This window comes from Dermochelys coriacea, chromosome 1 (genome assembly GCF_009764565.3).
Source record: "Dermochelys coriacea isolate rDerCor1 chromosome 1, rDerCor1.pri.v4, whole genome shotgun sequence".
NCBI classification, from domain to species: domain Eukaryota; kingdom Metazoa; phylum Chordata; order Testudines; family Dermochelyidae; genus Dermochelys; species Dermochelys coriacea.
In genome coordinates this window covers 211,873,587-211,892,105 of record NC_050068.2, presented here as the reverse complement: position 1 = coordinate 211,892,105, position 18,519 = coordinate 211,873,587, and the positions used below count along the sequence as shown (strand labels likewise).

At 45.8% G+C, this 18,519-nt stretch overlaps 1 protein-coding gene across 10 annotated transcripts in view; it reads left to right on the top strand.

Annotated features, from left to right (window-relative positions):
* Positions 1–355: 355 nt before the first annotated feature.
* LOC119851571 (rap1 GTPase-activating protein 1) overlaps positions 356–18,519 on the top strand; it is a 56,875-nt gene continuing 38,711 nt past the window's right edge. For 7 of the 10 annotated variants that reach the window (XM_043513264.1, XM_038391645.2, XM_043513274.1 and 4 more), the window contains exons 1-4: positions 358–606; positions 9,858–9,951; positions 10,461–10,496; positions 17,788–17,835. In XM_043513264.1, coding sequence (XP_043369199.1) covers positions 10,479–10,496; positions 17,788–17,835 — 66 coding nt within the window. In that variant the 5' untranslated portion in view covers positions 358–606; positions 9,858–9,951; positions 10,461–10,478. Of the gene's footprint in view, positions 607–9,857; positions 9,952–10,460; positions 10,497–17,787; positions 17,836–18,519 lie in introns of all 10 variants that reach the window. The other 3 variants (XM_043513280.1, XM_038391656.2, XM_038391624.2) reach the window with 1 other exon arrangement.

Below are 18,519 nucleotides of genomic sequence, written 5' to 3'. Positions count from 1 at the left end.
AATTCACTGCAATTGACACCAATCAGACTGTGATTGAGTGGGCCACAGAGACAAGCCCCACTTTCCCTCCCCCTGCCAAAAAAAAATCCTGGGTCATTTCTGTAGGGCTGGGATTATGGTGTTGGCAGGGGCCAGGGTGCCTGTGGGAAGGTACCATTGCCAGTGCTGTACCTGCCTTGTGAATGCCAGTTCCTGGTAGGGTTGCTAGTTTTGGTTGGACATATTTCTGGAGGTTCCATCACACCACATAATCTTTAAATACAGATTAGTTCCTGGAGACTCCAGCACACTCCTGGAAGGTTTGCAAGACCACTCCCCAAACTGACCCCTTTCCCTAGGATCCATGTTCCCGGTATAAGAGCACAGCAGGCAGGGCTCTTCCCCTGAAGGAGGATCTCTTTGGTGTGGAGTGTGACCGCTCTACTCCCTCTCTCCGCAGGTGGGGGCAGCGGAAGGGGAGGGCAAGACAGAGAGAGCAAGAGGAAGAAGACACTGCAACCTACTTGAATAATTGATAGCGCGAGGAGGGGGGCGCATATGCGGGAGCAGCTGGACTCCCTGTGTCTCCATCCGCTCACCAGCCGGGGATGAGAGAGCCCAGCTCAGGTAGGGGAGCGCAGCTGCTTTTCATTCTCTCCCCTCCTGCAATGCCAATTAAATGTGTTTTGTGATCCGGGGGGAGGGCGGAGGCAGCTGGGCAGGGGGCTGACACGGGTCCCCCTGGCACGGTGCAGGGAACGGAGCCTGACTAAGGGAGTTTCAGTTACAAGGGGGAGGTGGCTCTGATATTTTGTAAAGAAAGTGTGCTGTAATGCAGTGCGCAGAGAGGCAGGGATGGTTGGCCAGAGGCAGGGAACGTGGTGGGGTAGGCTATGTGGAGAGGGAGTGAGACAGAGACACTGGACAGGTGGAGAGGGAGTGGGGTTAAAGGGGTTTGTCTGAGGGACCTCACCTTTATCCTGCCAATCTCATGGCATCAAATCTTGAACCCAGATGGACTATGGGAGGTGCCACCTGTGCACATCTGGAACTGGAACAGGGGAGTGTGTGTGTTGGTGTGTGTGTCTGCGTTTGTGTGAACGTGCTTGTGTGCAACTGTGTGTGCAGATATGGCTTTGTGTGTTGCTGTGTGTGTGCGTGGCTGCACCTGTGAACCTGTTTGCTTATTTATTAAGGTTGCACAGTATTAATAAATCCAGAGGGAGACAGTTTCTGTGCGGACGAGTTTACAATCTGAGGGGTTATGTTTGTGTGACTGCCTGTGCCTGTGTGTTCCTGTGCATGCATTCCCTTCTGTGAGCTAATGTCTCACTTCAGATGTGCTTACAGTGACTAAATTAATAGACGGATGGTGCCGAGATCAATTTGTATTAGACTAAATCCAAACCTTTCCAGCTCAAACCTATACATATTCAGAATGAATGACCTAACACACTGACCCATACATCCTGAAACATACCCATTAACACAACTGGATGCACGTGCCTGTACAGTCAGGTGGCATCATTGTATTGAGTGCATACCCACAGGCAATCTTTGTCTTGAGTGCAAGTTGAGGGCAGCAGTTGTTAAGAGTGGTTGTGGATTAGTAGTATATTGAGGGACAGTGAGTACCAGGGAGTTGTGACTACATGTTGAAGTGAGGCTTGTTTGAGGAGGGAGGCTGTTTGTAACTAGATTGTGTGCTGGGGACCTGTGGGTGCTGAGTTGCAGAGGAAGCTGTTTTTCAGTTGTATATTGGGGTGTGTATTTTGGTTCTGTAAAGTTGTGATGCAGTGAAATGAAAGCCAAGCCTAACCTACCTAGAGAACCAGTAATAAGAGAGCTCTAATCTACACTCCCCCTGAGGGACTTCTCCTCAGAGTACAAGACCCTTCACCTGTCCAAATTTCATTACCCATATGCTCCCTTTTTGTTCTAGTTTAGCTAATCTCCCCTTCCCATTCAGAAATTCCCGTAATTGTGAGTACACAGTTCTTCTCATTCCCCAGCAACAGAGATGGAGGGACAGAGAGCATAGCCATGATCTGTTCTTGATGGGTCCTAAAGCTTCCAGTCAGCCTATTCAGCTCCTCATTGTATGTGATGCCTCAGGTTCAGCTCTGAAGTGTTGGAAAGAGACATTAGCTAGCTTTCGTCACTTGTTTTGTCCTCTCTTCTCTGTATGTTTCCAGCATTATGAGATGGGAGTTGCTTGTGGGAGGATCTGTGCTTGACCTGGACAACGATGCACAGCCAGGTCACTTGCAATTCCATTGGCCTTTCATGACGAGAACATTTTGGAGGCAGTAGAACAGCATTCCCACACTCGTGTCCCCAACAGGCATTATACCACCCCTCTCTTCTTTTCTTTCTTTCTACCCCATCTATATCTGGTATTTCCTGTATAGTATATGCAGCTATACTCTCTCCTACCTTCTCATTTCCTCTGCTCCTTCCTACCCCTCTGTGACTTTCTTTTCTTTCCTGCTCCTCCTCCTGTCTCCGTTTGTCTCCCTTTTTGTTCTTTTTCTCTGTCTCTCCTTTCACTCTTTGCCACTCTCTCTTTCTTTCTCTTTCTCCCCCCAATGATTAAAGTAGCTCAAGATGAGCGAGGGAGCTCACCAGCTGTAGTGGCTGCTGTCACAGGTCTTGATGTTATGTGGTGACGGAGCATTACATCATTTTGTGGCATTGGGACACACATAGCAAGGGGAACAGATGGGGGCAGAGAGGAAATGTACCTGAAAGGACTCCAAGTCCCCAAGCAGCAGGGCCACAGACAGGTAAACACAACTTTGTGTGTATGTCTGTGGGGTGGGGGGTAGTGCCCCCAACCGCAGTCTCTACCAGGATGGAGAATCTATACTAATGTGAAAGCAAAGAAATGTGAATAGGCCTGGGAGATTCTGTCCCCCCAAAGGTTTGAAATGCCCCATGCAATAGCTTGCAGACTCCAACGGTTAGACATTTCACAAGAGAGATTTTATGCCAAGTCTCTGCATTATGTATTATTACTGCCTGGAGAGGGTAGAGCTAAAAGGGGTTGGTATAGCCTTTTCCTCCATGTATAGGGAATGGGCGGCAGTACGGGATTGCTCCTGTGATCCTCTCTTCCTATAGGGTATTGCAAGCTGGCTGGGGGGGACAGACCCTACTTTAGAGGAGGGGAGGTAAATAGGGGACTCTTCTTCCCTTCTCAGGTTCAGCTGCTACTTTACCCACTGGCAGAAAATTCTGGGAACCCCTGAAATGCCTCAGCCAATCACTAAGTCCCTCAGTTGCTCCCACCTGAGATTCTCCTTCTTGGAGGTCCTCATCTCAACAGCCTGGCAGGAGAGGATGTGCGGAGAGAGCTGAGCTTTCCAAGCCATGGAGAAGGAACAGTACCCACGTCTCACATTAACTTCTGCTCTCTCCCTGCATCCTGTTTCTCAGTCTCTCAATCTCTCTCTGCCACTCTCACTCTCTGCTGCTCACAGCGTGTCCCGCAGTGTCTCCCTGGGAGCTTCCTGCCCTCATGTGGCTCATGCCCAGCCCTAGCTGTGAGCAGCTCTTTCCTTTCTCTCATTTGGAGTGTGTCTCAGGAAAGAGAAGTAGGTGAGGGTTGGGACTTGGGGGGGCAGAGGAAGAAGCCTGTGCCCTCTAGAGATGGGGAGGTGAGTCTGTGTCCAGCTGCATGCCGAGAGGGGAGGAGAGGAAGCTGGCAAGCAGGAGAGCCAGGAATCCACCTTTAGCAGAGAGAAGAGTAGAGAATGTTTTCTCGGAAGCGCAGTTTCACCTTCGGAGCCTATGGAGGGTATGTACCTTTACCAGCCCCTGGCTCCCTCTCACGGACTTTGCATTATGCAGTCTCTTCCTACTGGAACCCTGGCAAAGCTGTGGGAGTAAAACTAGTTAAAACTAGAGAGGGAAACCTCCAGGGAAATTCACATATGCATCTCTGCTTCACCTTATCTCCATCTTTCTGATATTGGGACAACTTCGTCTCCTTTCTCCAGCAGAGAGAGGGCTTTCCCAGGCCTGTGTGTATTGTGGGCTAGGGTGGGGGAGTGACTGATTGTTTTCTTCAGGATGAGCTCTCCTTCAAAGGCTGAGACTTCAATATCTTCCCTCCTCCCTCCCTCCCTCCCTCCCCTTAGATGGAGACGCAGTTCCCCAGTTCTGATGTTTCTGGAGATGGCGATGGGTGTTTGAGGTTAGGTGCATTTTCCTCAGGACTTCTCCTTCCAGAGCAGAACAGTGTAACACCCGGCATGCCTGAAGGGCATGGACCATAGGTGTGGACCAAATGACAGATAGAACTTGGAGTGAGTGTTTAGCCAGTTGGCCAGATGACCCAATAGGCCTTCTCTGTCTGTTCCCGAGGCAAAAGGAGGCTGAGGCATTTAAACAAAATCCTAGACAAAGAATGAGGACACAGTGGTTCTCAACCTGTGGTTCATAGGCCGCTTGAGGTCCAGTCAGCACAGAGCTGCAGCCCATATGAAATCCTTAGGACCATACAGGTAGTATTGGATGCAGCCCACATAACACATTGTGGGCCATATATGCGGCCTTGTAGTGGGGCGGCTGCCTCACTCCAAGGTAAAAGGGATTAAGAACAGCAAAGGGAGGCTGGTGAGGTAGTTGGCCCCAGGTGTGGCTGGCTTAATCAGGTCACAGCTGGCCTGGATAAAGAGGGCTGTAGACCAGGAGCTGTGAGGAGTTTTACTCTAGCCCTAGAGTGGGAAGGGCTAGCAGCCTGGGAGCAATATTCCCTCTAATTTTTGACAGGTTGTGTGTATAAAAAATTTCTTCTGTGCAAATTTTTGACAGGCCATGTGTGCAAAAAATTTCTTCTGTGCAAATTTTTGTGTGTGTGGTGTTTTGCCATGTGCGTGGGGTTTAGGATCTGTGCGTGCACGCACACACACACAGCTTAGAGGGAACAGTGCCTAGGAGCAGGGTACCTGAAGCAGAGCAGTGCTGGGCAAAGGGAGCTGGGGAGCTCCAGCCTGGTAAACCCCCAGGCTGCAAGCCTTGGTGAAGGCCTACAAAGGTACTGGGGCTACAAAGGTGGCAGCCTGGGAACAGGCAGAGGCAGCTGGTCCTAACCCCTTGCCAATGATGAGTGGCCATTACAGACTGCAGTTTGCCCCAGAGAAAGGGAGCTAGATGATGACTGGCAGTAGCCACTGAGGCAAGGTGGGCTTAGAGGGTTGGGGGTTCTCCTGGGAGGGGAGACCCAGAGTGTGGGGGTACTGCAGTGGGCAGAACCCCAGGGTAAGGGACACTGGGGTCCAGGAGGGATACAGGGCCTGAGGCAGGCGAGACACTGGCCAACAGAGGGCATTCTGGAGCTGAAGTTGAGCTAATTCCCAAGATGACCAGCAGGAGGGGCCATGCCAGTGAGTCATCCCTTTGCTACAGGCCTACAGTGGTAAATAGGTTGAGAACCACTGAGCTAGAGTGTTAGCCTTTATCAGTGGCAGCTGTTCACTCTCACTGTCTCTGCCTCTATCTTGCTCTCTTTCCTTTGGAGTTCAGGAATCAATCTGTGACACAGTGGTGGGGAATGCAAAGCTCCAGCTACTACATGCTCTGGTGTTGTGATTAGGATGTGATCACCAAACCCCCGAAGAGCATGATTGGCAGAGCTAGGCACTGGAGAGAGACCCAGATCTGGAATAGCAAGGGCTGCTGCAGGTCAAGACAAATGATCCTCAGCAAACATTTTATTTGATTTCTTCAGAACTATTTTCTGGCTGTGAATTACCTGCAGACAGATTCTAATTCTTATGAATTTGGTGATTCTTCTAAATGTTTCAAGGAACACTTCTCATGAACATAGTTCAGTTTAAGAGGGTTACTTGCCAGCTACTGGCCATGGCTACTACATTGAGTTACCTGTAATTTGCTATTCATGGCCATTTGATTAGTTCCTGAAGTCACATATTGTTGTTTCTGCCCCTGGGCTGGACTCCTAAGCCCATGAAGAGCCTTCAAGATAGCCACATGCACCCTTTAACCCTGAGCCCCTATGAGAATAATTTCATGAGGATTTGGACACTTTCCCTTCCAGAGAGCAACAAATCACTTCTATGAATGCCTGTAGAAGGGGAATTAAAGGGCTTGTGACATCTGTCAAAGTGGATGTGCATGTTTTATTTTCAGGATGGAGAAGCACTGGCAGAGTATATGTGGAGATGGATAGATAGCTGAGAGGGCTGTAAAGGGTCTTCCACAGGATTTCAGGGCTGAATGTGGAGATTGAAGGACTGGAATAGTTGTGCATGCTGCAGATCAGGATTGCCTAGCTACTTTTCTATTTAAAATGTAAGCAGTAGATAGTGAAAATAATTCCAAGGGTGGGTTCCTGTTTTTCTGTTTACAGAAAGCTATATGGTTAAGAAAAATTTCTGCATAAAGAAATATCTCTTTAAAAAGTGGCATGAGTTAAAGAGTTCTCAGGTTTCAGAGTAGCAGCCGTGTTAGTCTGTATTCTCAAAAAGAAAAGGAGTACTTGTGGCACCTTAGAGACTAACAAATTTATTAGAGCATAAGCTGATGAAGTGAGCTGTAGCTCACGAAAGCTTATGCTCTAATAAATTTGTTAGTCTCTAAGGTGCCACAAGTACTCCTTTTCTTTTAAAGAGTTCTCAGTAAGTTTTAATATAGCATTGAATGCCCTCCCCTGGCCCTTTGCTACTTCTCTTTCCCAACCTTTTCCTTTGTGATTTTGATTGGCCTGGGACACTTTGTCCTTCCTTGATAGATGAACATGCGGCTTAGGCTATGTCTACACTGGCAATTGAACAACAAAACTTTTGTCTTTCAGAGGTGTTAAAAAAAAAAAACAACACCACCACCCCCAAAAGACAAAGTTTTGCCGACGAAAGTGTGAACAGCACTTTGTTGGCAGGAGCGCTCTCCTGCCAACAAAGCTAATGCCGCTCGTTGGGGGTAGAAGTTTTTATACATTTTTTTTTATTCTCCTACAAACACATATGCAGATAAATGGTCCTTCCTTGTGGGCCTGCAGTACTGCAAAGCCCCAAAGCTCAAAATTCATGAGTCAGTCTTCCAAAAATCATGAAATTCATTTAAAAAGTTTAAGTCCCATTTTTGTCCTGTCTTCTGATTTTTTTTTGATTTTTTTTTTTAATTCCCCCTGCTCACCTGCAATATGTTTGTCTTGTTGCCAACCCTGGAAGATGTTTAGTAAGGTAGATGATTTTGCTGAAGGAACTCTTACTAGAGGATCCAGCCAAAACTGGGGTCTGATTGTGCTATGCAGTTTCCATTTGCACAGTAAGGGACAGTCCCTGGTCCCAAGAGCTTACAACTGAGTGCAAAGCATGGTGGTGAGTTTGTGATGTGATGAGTTTGTAACTGGGACTCAGGCAGACTAATCTCATAGAGGGGCCACTGAAGATCCATTAGATGAGAACAACTTTTAATCCTTGTTGAGCAGGGAAGGATTCAAACTGGCGATCTGCAGGTGGAAGGTTCTGAGTCTATACTGCATTACAAAGGACTGACGCATTCAGTCTTGCAAAAGCACTAATCTTGCATCTGTGAGAATGAGACTTCTTTCTGGAGAGATGAGTTTATTAAATGAAATTCTGATCTCCTTTGGAGTTTACACAGGCTCATCTGCTCTCTGGACACACAGTGTAAATAACCCCCACTGTGCTGTCAGTCTCAGATCACTCTGTTTGCCTGGCCCTGTTCTTAAAGGAGCATCTCCCATTAACCAAGTGCAAAAAATAAAAAATAAAATGAATATTAGCACAACATTCAAATTAACTATAGTGGTTTGCATATAGACATGCCAACAATTACTCCAGGCTCTAACATTTATACTGTTTTACTCCCATTTGTCATTAGCAGGGTTTCAACCTTCAGATGCACAACACAGATCTCCTCTACTTCAGCTATAGGAGTAACTAATGGGGGAAGCGTGCCTTTACCCTCTATGTGGATCAGCCCACAGTCAGACACCAAATGCACATTGCCAGTGGGTTGCACCAGTACTCATGAGACAGCAGTAGAATGTGGGGCATCAGGATTCTTGGCCCTCAGACCTGCTTGTGCTCTGGTGGTTACAGACAGCATAGAGAAATGTAACAAACACCACCCCTGTTTGGGTCATCTGTGGGATATGAACCTGGGACCACTGATGTTAAAGCATGAATCTTTTACAGAGCTGTTAGCTTGGAAATAGCAGGAGAGTCCTAAACCTCTGTGTGGTTTAGCTACTAGAGTGGGACACAGAGCCAGACCATGTTAGCATGAGTTATATAACTACTTACTTTTGCATGTCCTTTCTGCAACGTTGTATTGCAAAGTGGACACTGTTACATTAGAGACCTGGGTTCTATTCTCAGCTCTGACTGTGCAGCCTCTGTTACCTGTGAAACAATAGTTCTGTCCCTCACTAACTTTGGCCTTTAATAAGTATTGTGAATGGCATAGAAATGCTAACAGCTGCTAGTAACAGTGCTGGGGCTAAACCTTACGGGTGCTGTCAGCTGAGCTTGCAGTATAATACTGCTTCCCTTAGACAGCTAGACATCGTTAGGGTTGCAGTTTGATTTTTCTTCCCCCAGATTGCATGATGGCTGCAGCTCTTCATGTCAGCACAAGATGGCCTGTAGCAGGGGCCAAAATTATGATAAATTTGCAACAGTTGGCAACTTTACAAGGCAGCAGACCTCCTCTGCTCTGCTATGCTCACCCCCTTAGCAGTGATCATTCTGACCCCTTCTTTTCTTCTTTGCTTGCCCTGGCTCGGGCATATTCCCATCCCTGGGTCTGGCAGCAAAGCTGTAGCAAGTGGGTCTGTCTTTAGGTTCTGGTTTCAGTGACTCCAAGGGCTTTTAGCTCTTCAGATACTGATCAGTCTCAAGGTGGCTGATTCTTGGGAACCTGACAGTATTTTTAATAGATCAGAGGCTAGTTCTGATCCCAGAGTGGGTCCTGTCCCCCCTGTTGGAAACCCTCCCCACTTCCCAGTATTTGTTCCATCTAGGACCTACCCATCTTGTCCCTGCAACCCAGCCATTGGATCAGGAGCCCAGAGCAGGGAAGTGGTTTGGCCGACCATGTATAAACACAGGAAAGGGAATTATGAGAAGCTGGTGCAGGTGGACAGAGAGAGGTATCCAGTGGCAGGGAGTGTGGGAGAGGCACATCTGAGAGGGGTACAGGGGATAAGTGAGCCAGGAGTCTCTTGCTGGGTGGGGAAGGAGGGATCAGCAACTGTGAGGAGGGAGGCCAGGGCACTTTTTGAGAGAGACTGTTATGAGTATTGGCATCTTGAATGCTACAAGGCAGTGGTTCCCAAACTTTAACAGCCCGTGAATCCCTTTCACTAAATTGTGAAATCTCGTGTACCCCCTCCTAAAAATAAATATTTCCAGGGATTTAAGTTTAAATTTCCTCCACACTCGGCACTCCGCAATCTATGGGGCTCCTGCTGTTGGACCCCGTTGACCGCACTGGTCAGCTGAGCTCCACTGAGCTCAGGCTGCAGGTCCCGCTGACCACTGGGGCTCGGGCTGCCAGCCTCAACTGCCTGGCCCTGCTCTCCCTGGGGCTCGGGCTGCCAGCCCCATGCAGAGCACTGGGGTTCGGGCAGCCAGCTCCCCCGCTGATGGGGGCAGGTCTTGGGCCGCCAGCCCAAACTGCCTAGCCCCACTCTCCCTGGGGCTCAGGCTGTCTGCCCTGCAATTGGGTCCCACTTGCTGCCTCCAATGCCCGGGGTCATCTGGCTGCCATTAGTGAAATTTTTCTGGTGAACTCCCTGTAACATTCTGCGAATCCTCAGGAGTTCACAAACCCCAGTTTGGGAGCCACTGCTATAAGGGTTAATGGTGATTGTCTCCCTTCAGGAGATCTGATGAAGTGGGGCGCTGCATCAGTGACATCCTAGACTCTCCTGTCCAGGATCCCCAGGCTGCACTTACCCCTGCTGTTCACAACAAGGTAAGGAGCTGCATCCTCCCTGTCCAGAATGGGAATATGCCTACAGTATCTGAGAACAGGGGAGAGAAGCAGGCAATGTGCATTACAACCGGTGGGGGGGAGGGGGTGTATTGTGGGCACAGATATGTATTTCTCAGTAAGTGCCCTAAAAACTGGTCCATCTAGTTTACCTTCCCATCTCTTGACATAACAGAACAGGCCATTATCCTAGCCATTCAGATGCTACTAATGATCCATCTAGTCCAGAATCCTGGCTAATCCAATACCAGATCAGGCTGCTATTCTGCCTTTAACAGTGCAAGGTGAAAACAATGCACCTGGCCAGTTGTTCAGTACTGTGCCATCCAAGTAAGGAGAGGGATTCCTTTCCTGACTTCAGCAGATGAATAATATCTGCCCTGAAGCATGAGGACCCTTGTGATTTTTGTCATAGCTGGTGTTACTGCAGATGACATTCTCTCTCATAGAAATGTCAGATCTCTTTCTATGTCATCCTTTTCTCTTCACAGACTGTGGATTTATTTGAAATGATTGAAAAAATGCAGGTGAGGAGCAGTTATTCAATCAAACTTTGGGATCCTTAATTTATGGTAACTGATAATTGTTAGCTCCTATTACTGTCCCTGCACCTTCACAGCAGCTTCACTTATGCCCTTCAATCCTGACTGGTCTGCTCTCCCAGTCTTGACTCTCCTGGCTCTGCTCAGTCCCCTCCAACTCTCTGGTAGTGTACCTTCATTGTCACTCCCTCAGGTTCAGGGTCTCAAACAATGTGGGGGTGTACCCACGATTAATTTAAATACAAATATATGTCCCTTAGAGAACACTAACGGTGCAGAGTTCAGCACTCAAATGTCAGAAAATGCCAAAGCTAATGTGAAACCTTAACTCTGCCCTTTATATATTTTTAAGGGTGATCACTGTACTTCACTGAGATAGTCTATCGAGGTGGCTGTGTTAGAAGGATGTCCCTTGAGAAACTCCTTTACTTGATCATAGAATATCAGGGTTGGAAGGGACCTCAGGAGGTCATCTAGTCCAACCCCCTGCTCAAAGCAGGACCAATCTCCAACTAAATCAAATTGATGGTAGTGAATAGTAATGACTACTGCTTAGCTGGTGCAGCATTAGCAGGAAGAACAGTCATTGCACTTCCAGTACACTCCCCGCAAGTAGGGGAGGGGAAGGGACTGGGGTGGCTCCACCCCCACATATGTTATCATTTATTATTAATTTGTGTTACCTAGGAGCCCCATTTGTAAACCATGACCCCAATATGCTGGATGCTGTACAAAGACAAAACAAAAAGACAGACCCTGCCTGAAAGCGCTTACAATCTAATTGCCTAGGCAGTAGAGCTGGCTAGGCCATAAGGGAGAAGATGCTGTACCCTGAAACACAGTATAATAAATAATTCCCTGCTGCAATAGAAGAGGGGAATTCAGAGAAGAATTGTGTTTCTCTTCCCAGTGCTTCTCCTGCATCTATGTGCCACCCCATACTCAGGGCTGTAACTAAAGGTACATGCTAGCCCTCAGTGAGTGAGAAGTTGTGTGCATTATTTATATGTATACACCTCTGAGCTGTAAGGGGCAGGTTCTTCCACCTTCATGCATGACGAGTAGCACCTTACTCTGTGAACAGTGTTACTGGGATTATTTGCAGAGTAAGGAATGACTCAGTGTGAGTAAAGGTGGCAAAATCTGACCTTCAGCTATCAGCCCTTTTCTAAATGGAAAAGTATAAGTTAAATTGGAAATTAATTGTCCCATAAACTGACATAATATTTATGGTGTTTCCAGGTGCAAAGTATTGAGCTATATTCAGTAATAATAGTGCATTATGCAGCACTATTGATAGTAGCCTGGATCCAGAAAGGGACATAAGCATTGTAACTCTAAGGGCTTGTCTACACTTGCAGTAATGCAGCTGCACCACTATATCACTTAGTGAAGACGCAACCTGTGCCAACGGGAGACGCTTTCCCATTGGCGTAGGTACTCCACCTCCCTGAGAGGCAGTAGCTATGTCGACGGGGGAAGCCCTCCCATCAACATAGTGCTGTCTATACTGGAAGTTCAGTTGGTATAACTACATCGCTCTTAGGTGTGGAAAATCCACATCCCTGAGTGACGTAGTTATACTGACATAAGTTTGTAGTGTAGACCAGGGCTAAGCGTTGTAATGCCTAACTTTTAAGCATTTAGAAAATCATAGGAACAACATTGTGATTCACAAAGCCTAAGTTAGGCTATGTCTACACAGTGCACCTTATAACAGTGCAGTTGTGCTGCTGCAGCCATGCCCTTGTAAGCTGCACTGTGTGGCCACTCTTTAAATAAAACCACCCCCAACGAGAGGGGGTAGCTTTGTTGATGGGAGTGCGGCTGCTGCCACTGAAGTGCTGTCCATACCAGCACTTTTCGTTGCTAAAACCTTTGTTGTTCAATGGGGTGTTTTTTCACAACCCTGAGTGACAAAAATTTTAGCAACAAAAGTGCCAGTGTAGACATAGCCTATGGCTATGTGTACACTACAACTTCTGTCGGCATAATTTATGACAAGCTGCGAATAAGCTGCGCCCCTGAGCGACATAAGTTGCACTGACATAAGTGCTGGTGTGGACAGCACTATGTTGGCAGGAGAGCTTCTTTTGCTGACATAGCTATCACCTTTCATGGAGGTGAGAGTTTCCATCGGCATATGCCCGTCAGCATTGAGCGTCTTCACCAGATGCACTGCAGCTGTGCTATATGTGTAGACAAGCCCTTAGGGACCAGTACAATACATGGAAAGAGAGAGGCATCTCGGAATGTGATTCACAAATGCCAACACACTAGATGGGGAATTGCCTAAGTTAGCCAATGGGAGATGCCAAAGAGAAGGGTGTGTCCTAAGTCCCACCCCTCTCAAGTGCCTCCTGACAGCCTGGATTAAGGAGCCTAGTTCTGTTAGCAGTCCACAACTGGCCTGCCTTCTGCCACACAAAGTGGCTGGAGGTGGAGGTGACTGCTCCCCACCTTATACTTTTTATCACAGTGGTTAGAGCACTTGCCGGGGATATGGGAGAACGGGTTTAATTCCTCCTTCAGCCAGAGGTGGGAGAAAAGATTTGAAAATGGCACAGTACACTTTACAGAAGATTTTCTCATATCTATGGAAGGACATGCTGTATGTGAGTGAAGGTTTTATGCAACTCTGTGTTGGAAGGACATGCAGAGCTCTTTGCCTAGCTCAAGTGCACATTATAAAGTGTGGATTCCCCTCCAGCCTGCCTCCTAAACTCTGTAGGAGGAGAGCGCCCTAGCACACTAATGGCTGCCTAGAGTGCAGCCCTTCTTATGAAGGGGATTTCATCCACTGTTCTGAGCCAAAGATTGTGCCAAAGATTGTGCATCACCACACAGAAAGCTGGTGAGAATTTGCTGGCATATATAGGCCACCTGATTTTTGCAGCTAAATTAGCTTCTTTGTTGCATGTAATGAAGACTACTGTGTAGCTAAATTAGCATTGTAGTTAACTGCCTCATCCCCAGAATTGCACTAAGGAAGGATATGCTGCTGGATGGAGCAGGTCAAAATTTTTGAATACACAGCTTTTTTAATAGAAAAATTACCTTTTTAAAATTAAAATATGTAGCAAAATTTTCATTTTTTGTGAAAGTTTTCACTATATCTCTTTTGTGATTTTTAAAAAATATTTTTCATTTACTATTTTTCCTTTTTTGTTTTTTCCCATTCTTTTCTCTTTTCCTTTTTCCCCAGTTAGTTTTTGAAAATTGAAGCTTGGATTTTCAAAAGCACCCAAGAGATTTAAGGAGCACAAGTGAGGGACATAGGCACTGTTGAAAATCCCACAGTGAATTTTTAAAAAAAAATTAACAGAGAAAGAAAGCAAAACAACAGAAGATAAACTTTAAAAAAAATGGAAAATGGGTTCATTTGAAACCCTTCAAAACAAAACTAATTTCAGCATTTTTTTTCAATTTTAAAAAATATTTGAAGCAGCTCTACTGGTGGTTGAAAAGGAAATTTATGGCTATGACTGACTGTTATTACAATATACACAGTAGAGAGAAGGAAACTGTTAATAAAAAGGGTAAAGACCAAAGTTTTTCTAGATGTAATTGAAATCAATCGAGCCAAATCCGTTTCCATCAGCAGATACCTTGGGCCCAAGTTTATAAAGATAAATTGGACTATTATGACAATTAAATTAGTGCAATTAAACCGGAATTCAAAATATTATAAATTGTACCTGAGACTGTACCAAAATAGTGTAGTATATGATATTATATGAAAAATAGCATGTGAATACGTAACTAAAACTTATAATGTAATATGTGTGCCCTGGGGTAAGGTGCATGTCCAACCTCAACTTTGGCATTTCCTGATCGTTGAGTACTTTTACAGTCTTAATGTCATCTCAGTGTAATTCTCTGGATGGAAATTAATTTGGCTACACCCTATTAGATGTGCTCAGTTTATAGGTAAAATGATGTTTATAACTGAAAATTCCCTCTGGGATCTGAGAATGAAGCTAGGCTTTTTTCCATTTCAAACATCATCACTAGCAGTAAAGATTCTGCCAGAATACCCTGCCATGAGTGATACTTGTGTGACTCCACTGCCTTCAATGAGTTTGCGCAGGTGGAACTTGGTAGCCAATTCCATGGCTAATGCATAGCTAGGATAAACTTCAGCTCATGGTCTCTGAGCTGTGCTGGCTCTGCAAGGCTAACAGGAGTAAAAAGCAAGTAAATCTGATTTCAGTCACCAAAATGAGATGAGCCTTCTTTTCAAGAGCCTGCATAACCTTGCTTACCCTTCTCATCTGCCTTTATCTTTGATGGTGCCACCTTCACCCCATCTGCAATCCCAACATCAGCATCCCATTTGTCTGCTTCTCCCACAACCATTTCCATGTCTTCTTCCACACTGCTCCTTGTACATGAGCACCCTCCCGGAGCTCATCCTCAAAGCCACTCTCTTCTCCATTGTCAAGTCCTTCCTAAAGTCCTTCTGTGATGTCTAAAAGAAATCAGACAGCTAATGATGGCTAAAGAAGGAAAATCGGGCCTATCCCAGAAACATCTACATTATCAAGTTGTGCTGTTCATCACCTTTGGCACTTTGGTGCACCCTTTCCTTTTTTCTGTTTTGTCTTTTTAGGTTGTGAGAGTTTGGAGGCATGGTCTGTGCTTTTCTATATGTCTGTACAGCACCAGAACTTTGGGGGTGCTACAAGAAACTATTTATGTATGTCTTAATTGGACATGAGCTGGAGAAATATCATTCATTATCATGGCTGTTACTGATGCCTCTCTGGGGCTACTATGTGACCAGTCAATGCTACAGCAGACTTTCTTTTTTCTCCTCCGACTTCCAGTGTTATATTTTGTCTCACTCCTGAGAACTGTTTGAGCTTAATTTTATCTGCTACATCTTTCTTTATACAGCCAGAGAGGGGAAAACAGGGATAGTTGGAGATCCACTCTGAGGGATTACTTTACTGTTTATAAGCCTGATTTAAATGTGAAGTTCACCTCCATGTTGGGATTGTCTACTTCTGGCTCCTTGTGTGTGTGATATTCAACTAACAGTTGTCTGTTATCTGTAGCATGTGGATTAATTCCATGACCTGGAAGGGAGCAAGATGGGACTGTCCATTTCATGAGGAAAAGACAGTTCTTGTCCCAGTGAGTGAGGGAGGTTCTCTGGCCTGCAATGTGCAGGAGGTCAGACTAGATGATCACAATGGTCCCTTCTAGCCCTAAAGTCTCTGAGCCTCAATCCCCAAAGCAAATTTTGGCTGCTTCTCTCAACTGAGAATCAGTATTTCAGGGCTCTAAACTCTGAGGCAGTCTCTGCATCAAAGGGATGCCAGCCTGGCAAAGTTTTGTGGGGAAGGAGGAAGTAAGAAAGGAATGAAAGTTTTGAACTCCATTCTTTGGCTTTCTTTTCCCCCTTTCCCATTTGTTTGGAGTGGGTGGAAAGGCAGGTGGAGGAATTGGAGAGTTAGAAGTGAGAGAAGCTGGCTGGGAGTATGTCTCTGCTCTCTGACCAGAAGTGCTACATTCTGTGGGATGGAAGTTGGGATCATGTTAGTTTTAACCCCAAATTTTTGGCCTTTTGGCAGACAAGTGTCAACTTTTTCTCTCCCATATCACCCTTCTCTCCACCTACAGTCTTCCCTGTGATCCTCCTGTAACTGTGCCTCAGTCATAGCTGAGGATGCCAGATTCAGGACAAAGTGCTGAGAAATAAGGTGTCCACCCCAAATTGGTGGTTATTCTTCCATAAGATATACCAAGCCAGTAACAAAAGTAAACTTCTGTTTCACCAAACTGGTTAACAAGAAGTGAGAAAGATCCCAAGAGATCAGCCACACAGCTAGGTCAATATCTAACTCAGATCTTTCCCAATAATCAGGCTATTGCCATTCCTTTAGTATCTAATATCTAAAGGTTTATTTATAAAAGAAAGAGGAGAGAGTTAAAATGGTCAAAAGAATCAAATACATACAAGAACTTTGGAATGAGTGTATCAGGCCTGAAGCAGTGATGGAATAAACTGCTGTCTTGTACAGTCTCCGGTAACTTCCAAAAGATTGGAAGGTCCTCAGTCCATTGGTTGGAATGCTCCTGTTAGAGTAAATTCATAGTCCAGAGATCAGAGCAGGAAAGAGGCAAAATGGAGTTTCTTCCAGGGCCTTTTATACTTTCTCTCATGGGGAAGGAAAAGCTCTCAGTCTTAGTTTGTGGAAAAGTACAGGTACAAGATGGAGTCCAGGGTCACATAAGCAAGTCACATGCCCTTGCATGCTTCAATAGCAGGATCCATTACCCATATTCTGGCTCAAACATACTCAGGAAGGGCCATGGGGTGGAGACGAGCTTCTTCTATACCCATTATGAGAGCTAAGTGTTCTTTGATAGGCCATCAACTTGGATCATCCTTTCACAATGTTTGGGTGTCACGGAATGTAGGGGAGTCAGGACCCTGCACCCCTCACTTCCTGCGATTCACTGTGACTCAGCCAGCCAGCCAGTAAAACAGAAGGTTTATTAGATGACAGGAACACAGTCTAAAACAGAGCTTGTAGGTACAGAAAACAGGACCCCTCAGTCAGGTCCATCTTGAGGGGTGGGGAGCCCAGACCCAGGTTCTGGGCCTCCTCCCCCCCCCCCCAGCCAGTTCCAAACTGAATCTCTCTCCAGCAGTCTCACCCAGCCCACACCCCAGCTCCTCCTTCAGCCTTTGTCCAGTTTCCTGGGCAGAAGGTGTCACCTGACTCCAATGCTGTCAAGTATCATCCCTCAGTGAAGTCACACTCTTATATCCCACCACCATCTAGTATTAATGCAGACAGTAAACTAGTAAAACTTCCATGCAACATTACCAGGTTAATATTCCCTACTCCATCATAGCTGGCCAGACTGAATGCAAACTTGGCTGTTACCCCAGGAGTAAACACATTTGAAATACTGGAACATAGTCATAATATTACTTAAGATACAAAAATGATGCACACATACAAACAGGATAATCATATTCAGCAACCCATAACTTTTCCATTGACACCTTACATGGTATACTTTGTATAACATTTGTTGCATTGTATAAAGGTGGTAACAACAATGATCTACATGATCATATTTTAATCATATAATGTCACACCTCCCCAACAACATCTCCAAAAACAGTGGATAAAAGGGGGGGCCTTGAAGGATGTCCTCAAATACACAACCTGGGGCATAGGGCGTGAGGCAGTGGGGAGAGAAAACGGACTTGCTGCTTTGTGAGATTTTACTATTTCTATCTCTGTGTTTCCAGGGGAGTCGTCTGGATGAGCAAAGATGTTCTCTCCCAACTCCGCTCAAGGTCAGGTTAGGTCTTTGGTGCCTCATATATTATTGAGAATGGCAAATAAAGGGTTTCTACTTGCAGCTTGCCCTGCATTCTGGCTTCCTCAGCCTCCTTGAGGGGTGAGGAGTCTAGTATTTGTAACTCAAGTCTGTGTTTTTATCACAGGGTTCTGGGGATGTTGCACAATAGGGTCTAACAATATGATGGAAATATAATAAACACCTCTAAAAATCCAAGCAGATTCAATCAGTCACTTTAGTATTATTAATTATAGCATAGTTATGGTGAGATGTTTCTGTGCTTTTATTTTAGTTTGAGTTTTAATAACATTTATAAGAGAAACTTATACTGAGTCTCATATCTTTCAGTAAGCATCGTGAGTCCAGAGCCTATAAGGGCTTAGGGTGGGTGCCAGCTGGTCAACCTGAAATCTCACCAGCTCCTCCTAATAAGTCCATGGCTCTCACCTAATTGGCCTACAAAGAACTGGGTCCCATTTTTTCAAATTTTCAGATCTTTCTCTCTCTTTTTCTATTGTCTCTGCTTTGGTGCTCTAACCTGGTAAGCTAACAAAATCACGCACAAGGAAGCAAGGTGGGTGGGAAGTGGGTAGGACGGAGGGGCGTGTCAATGCCAAGCGTGGATAAAGGGGGGGGGACTAGAAGAACATTAAAGTGGCTTAACATAGGGTTCTCCCCC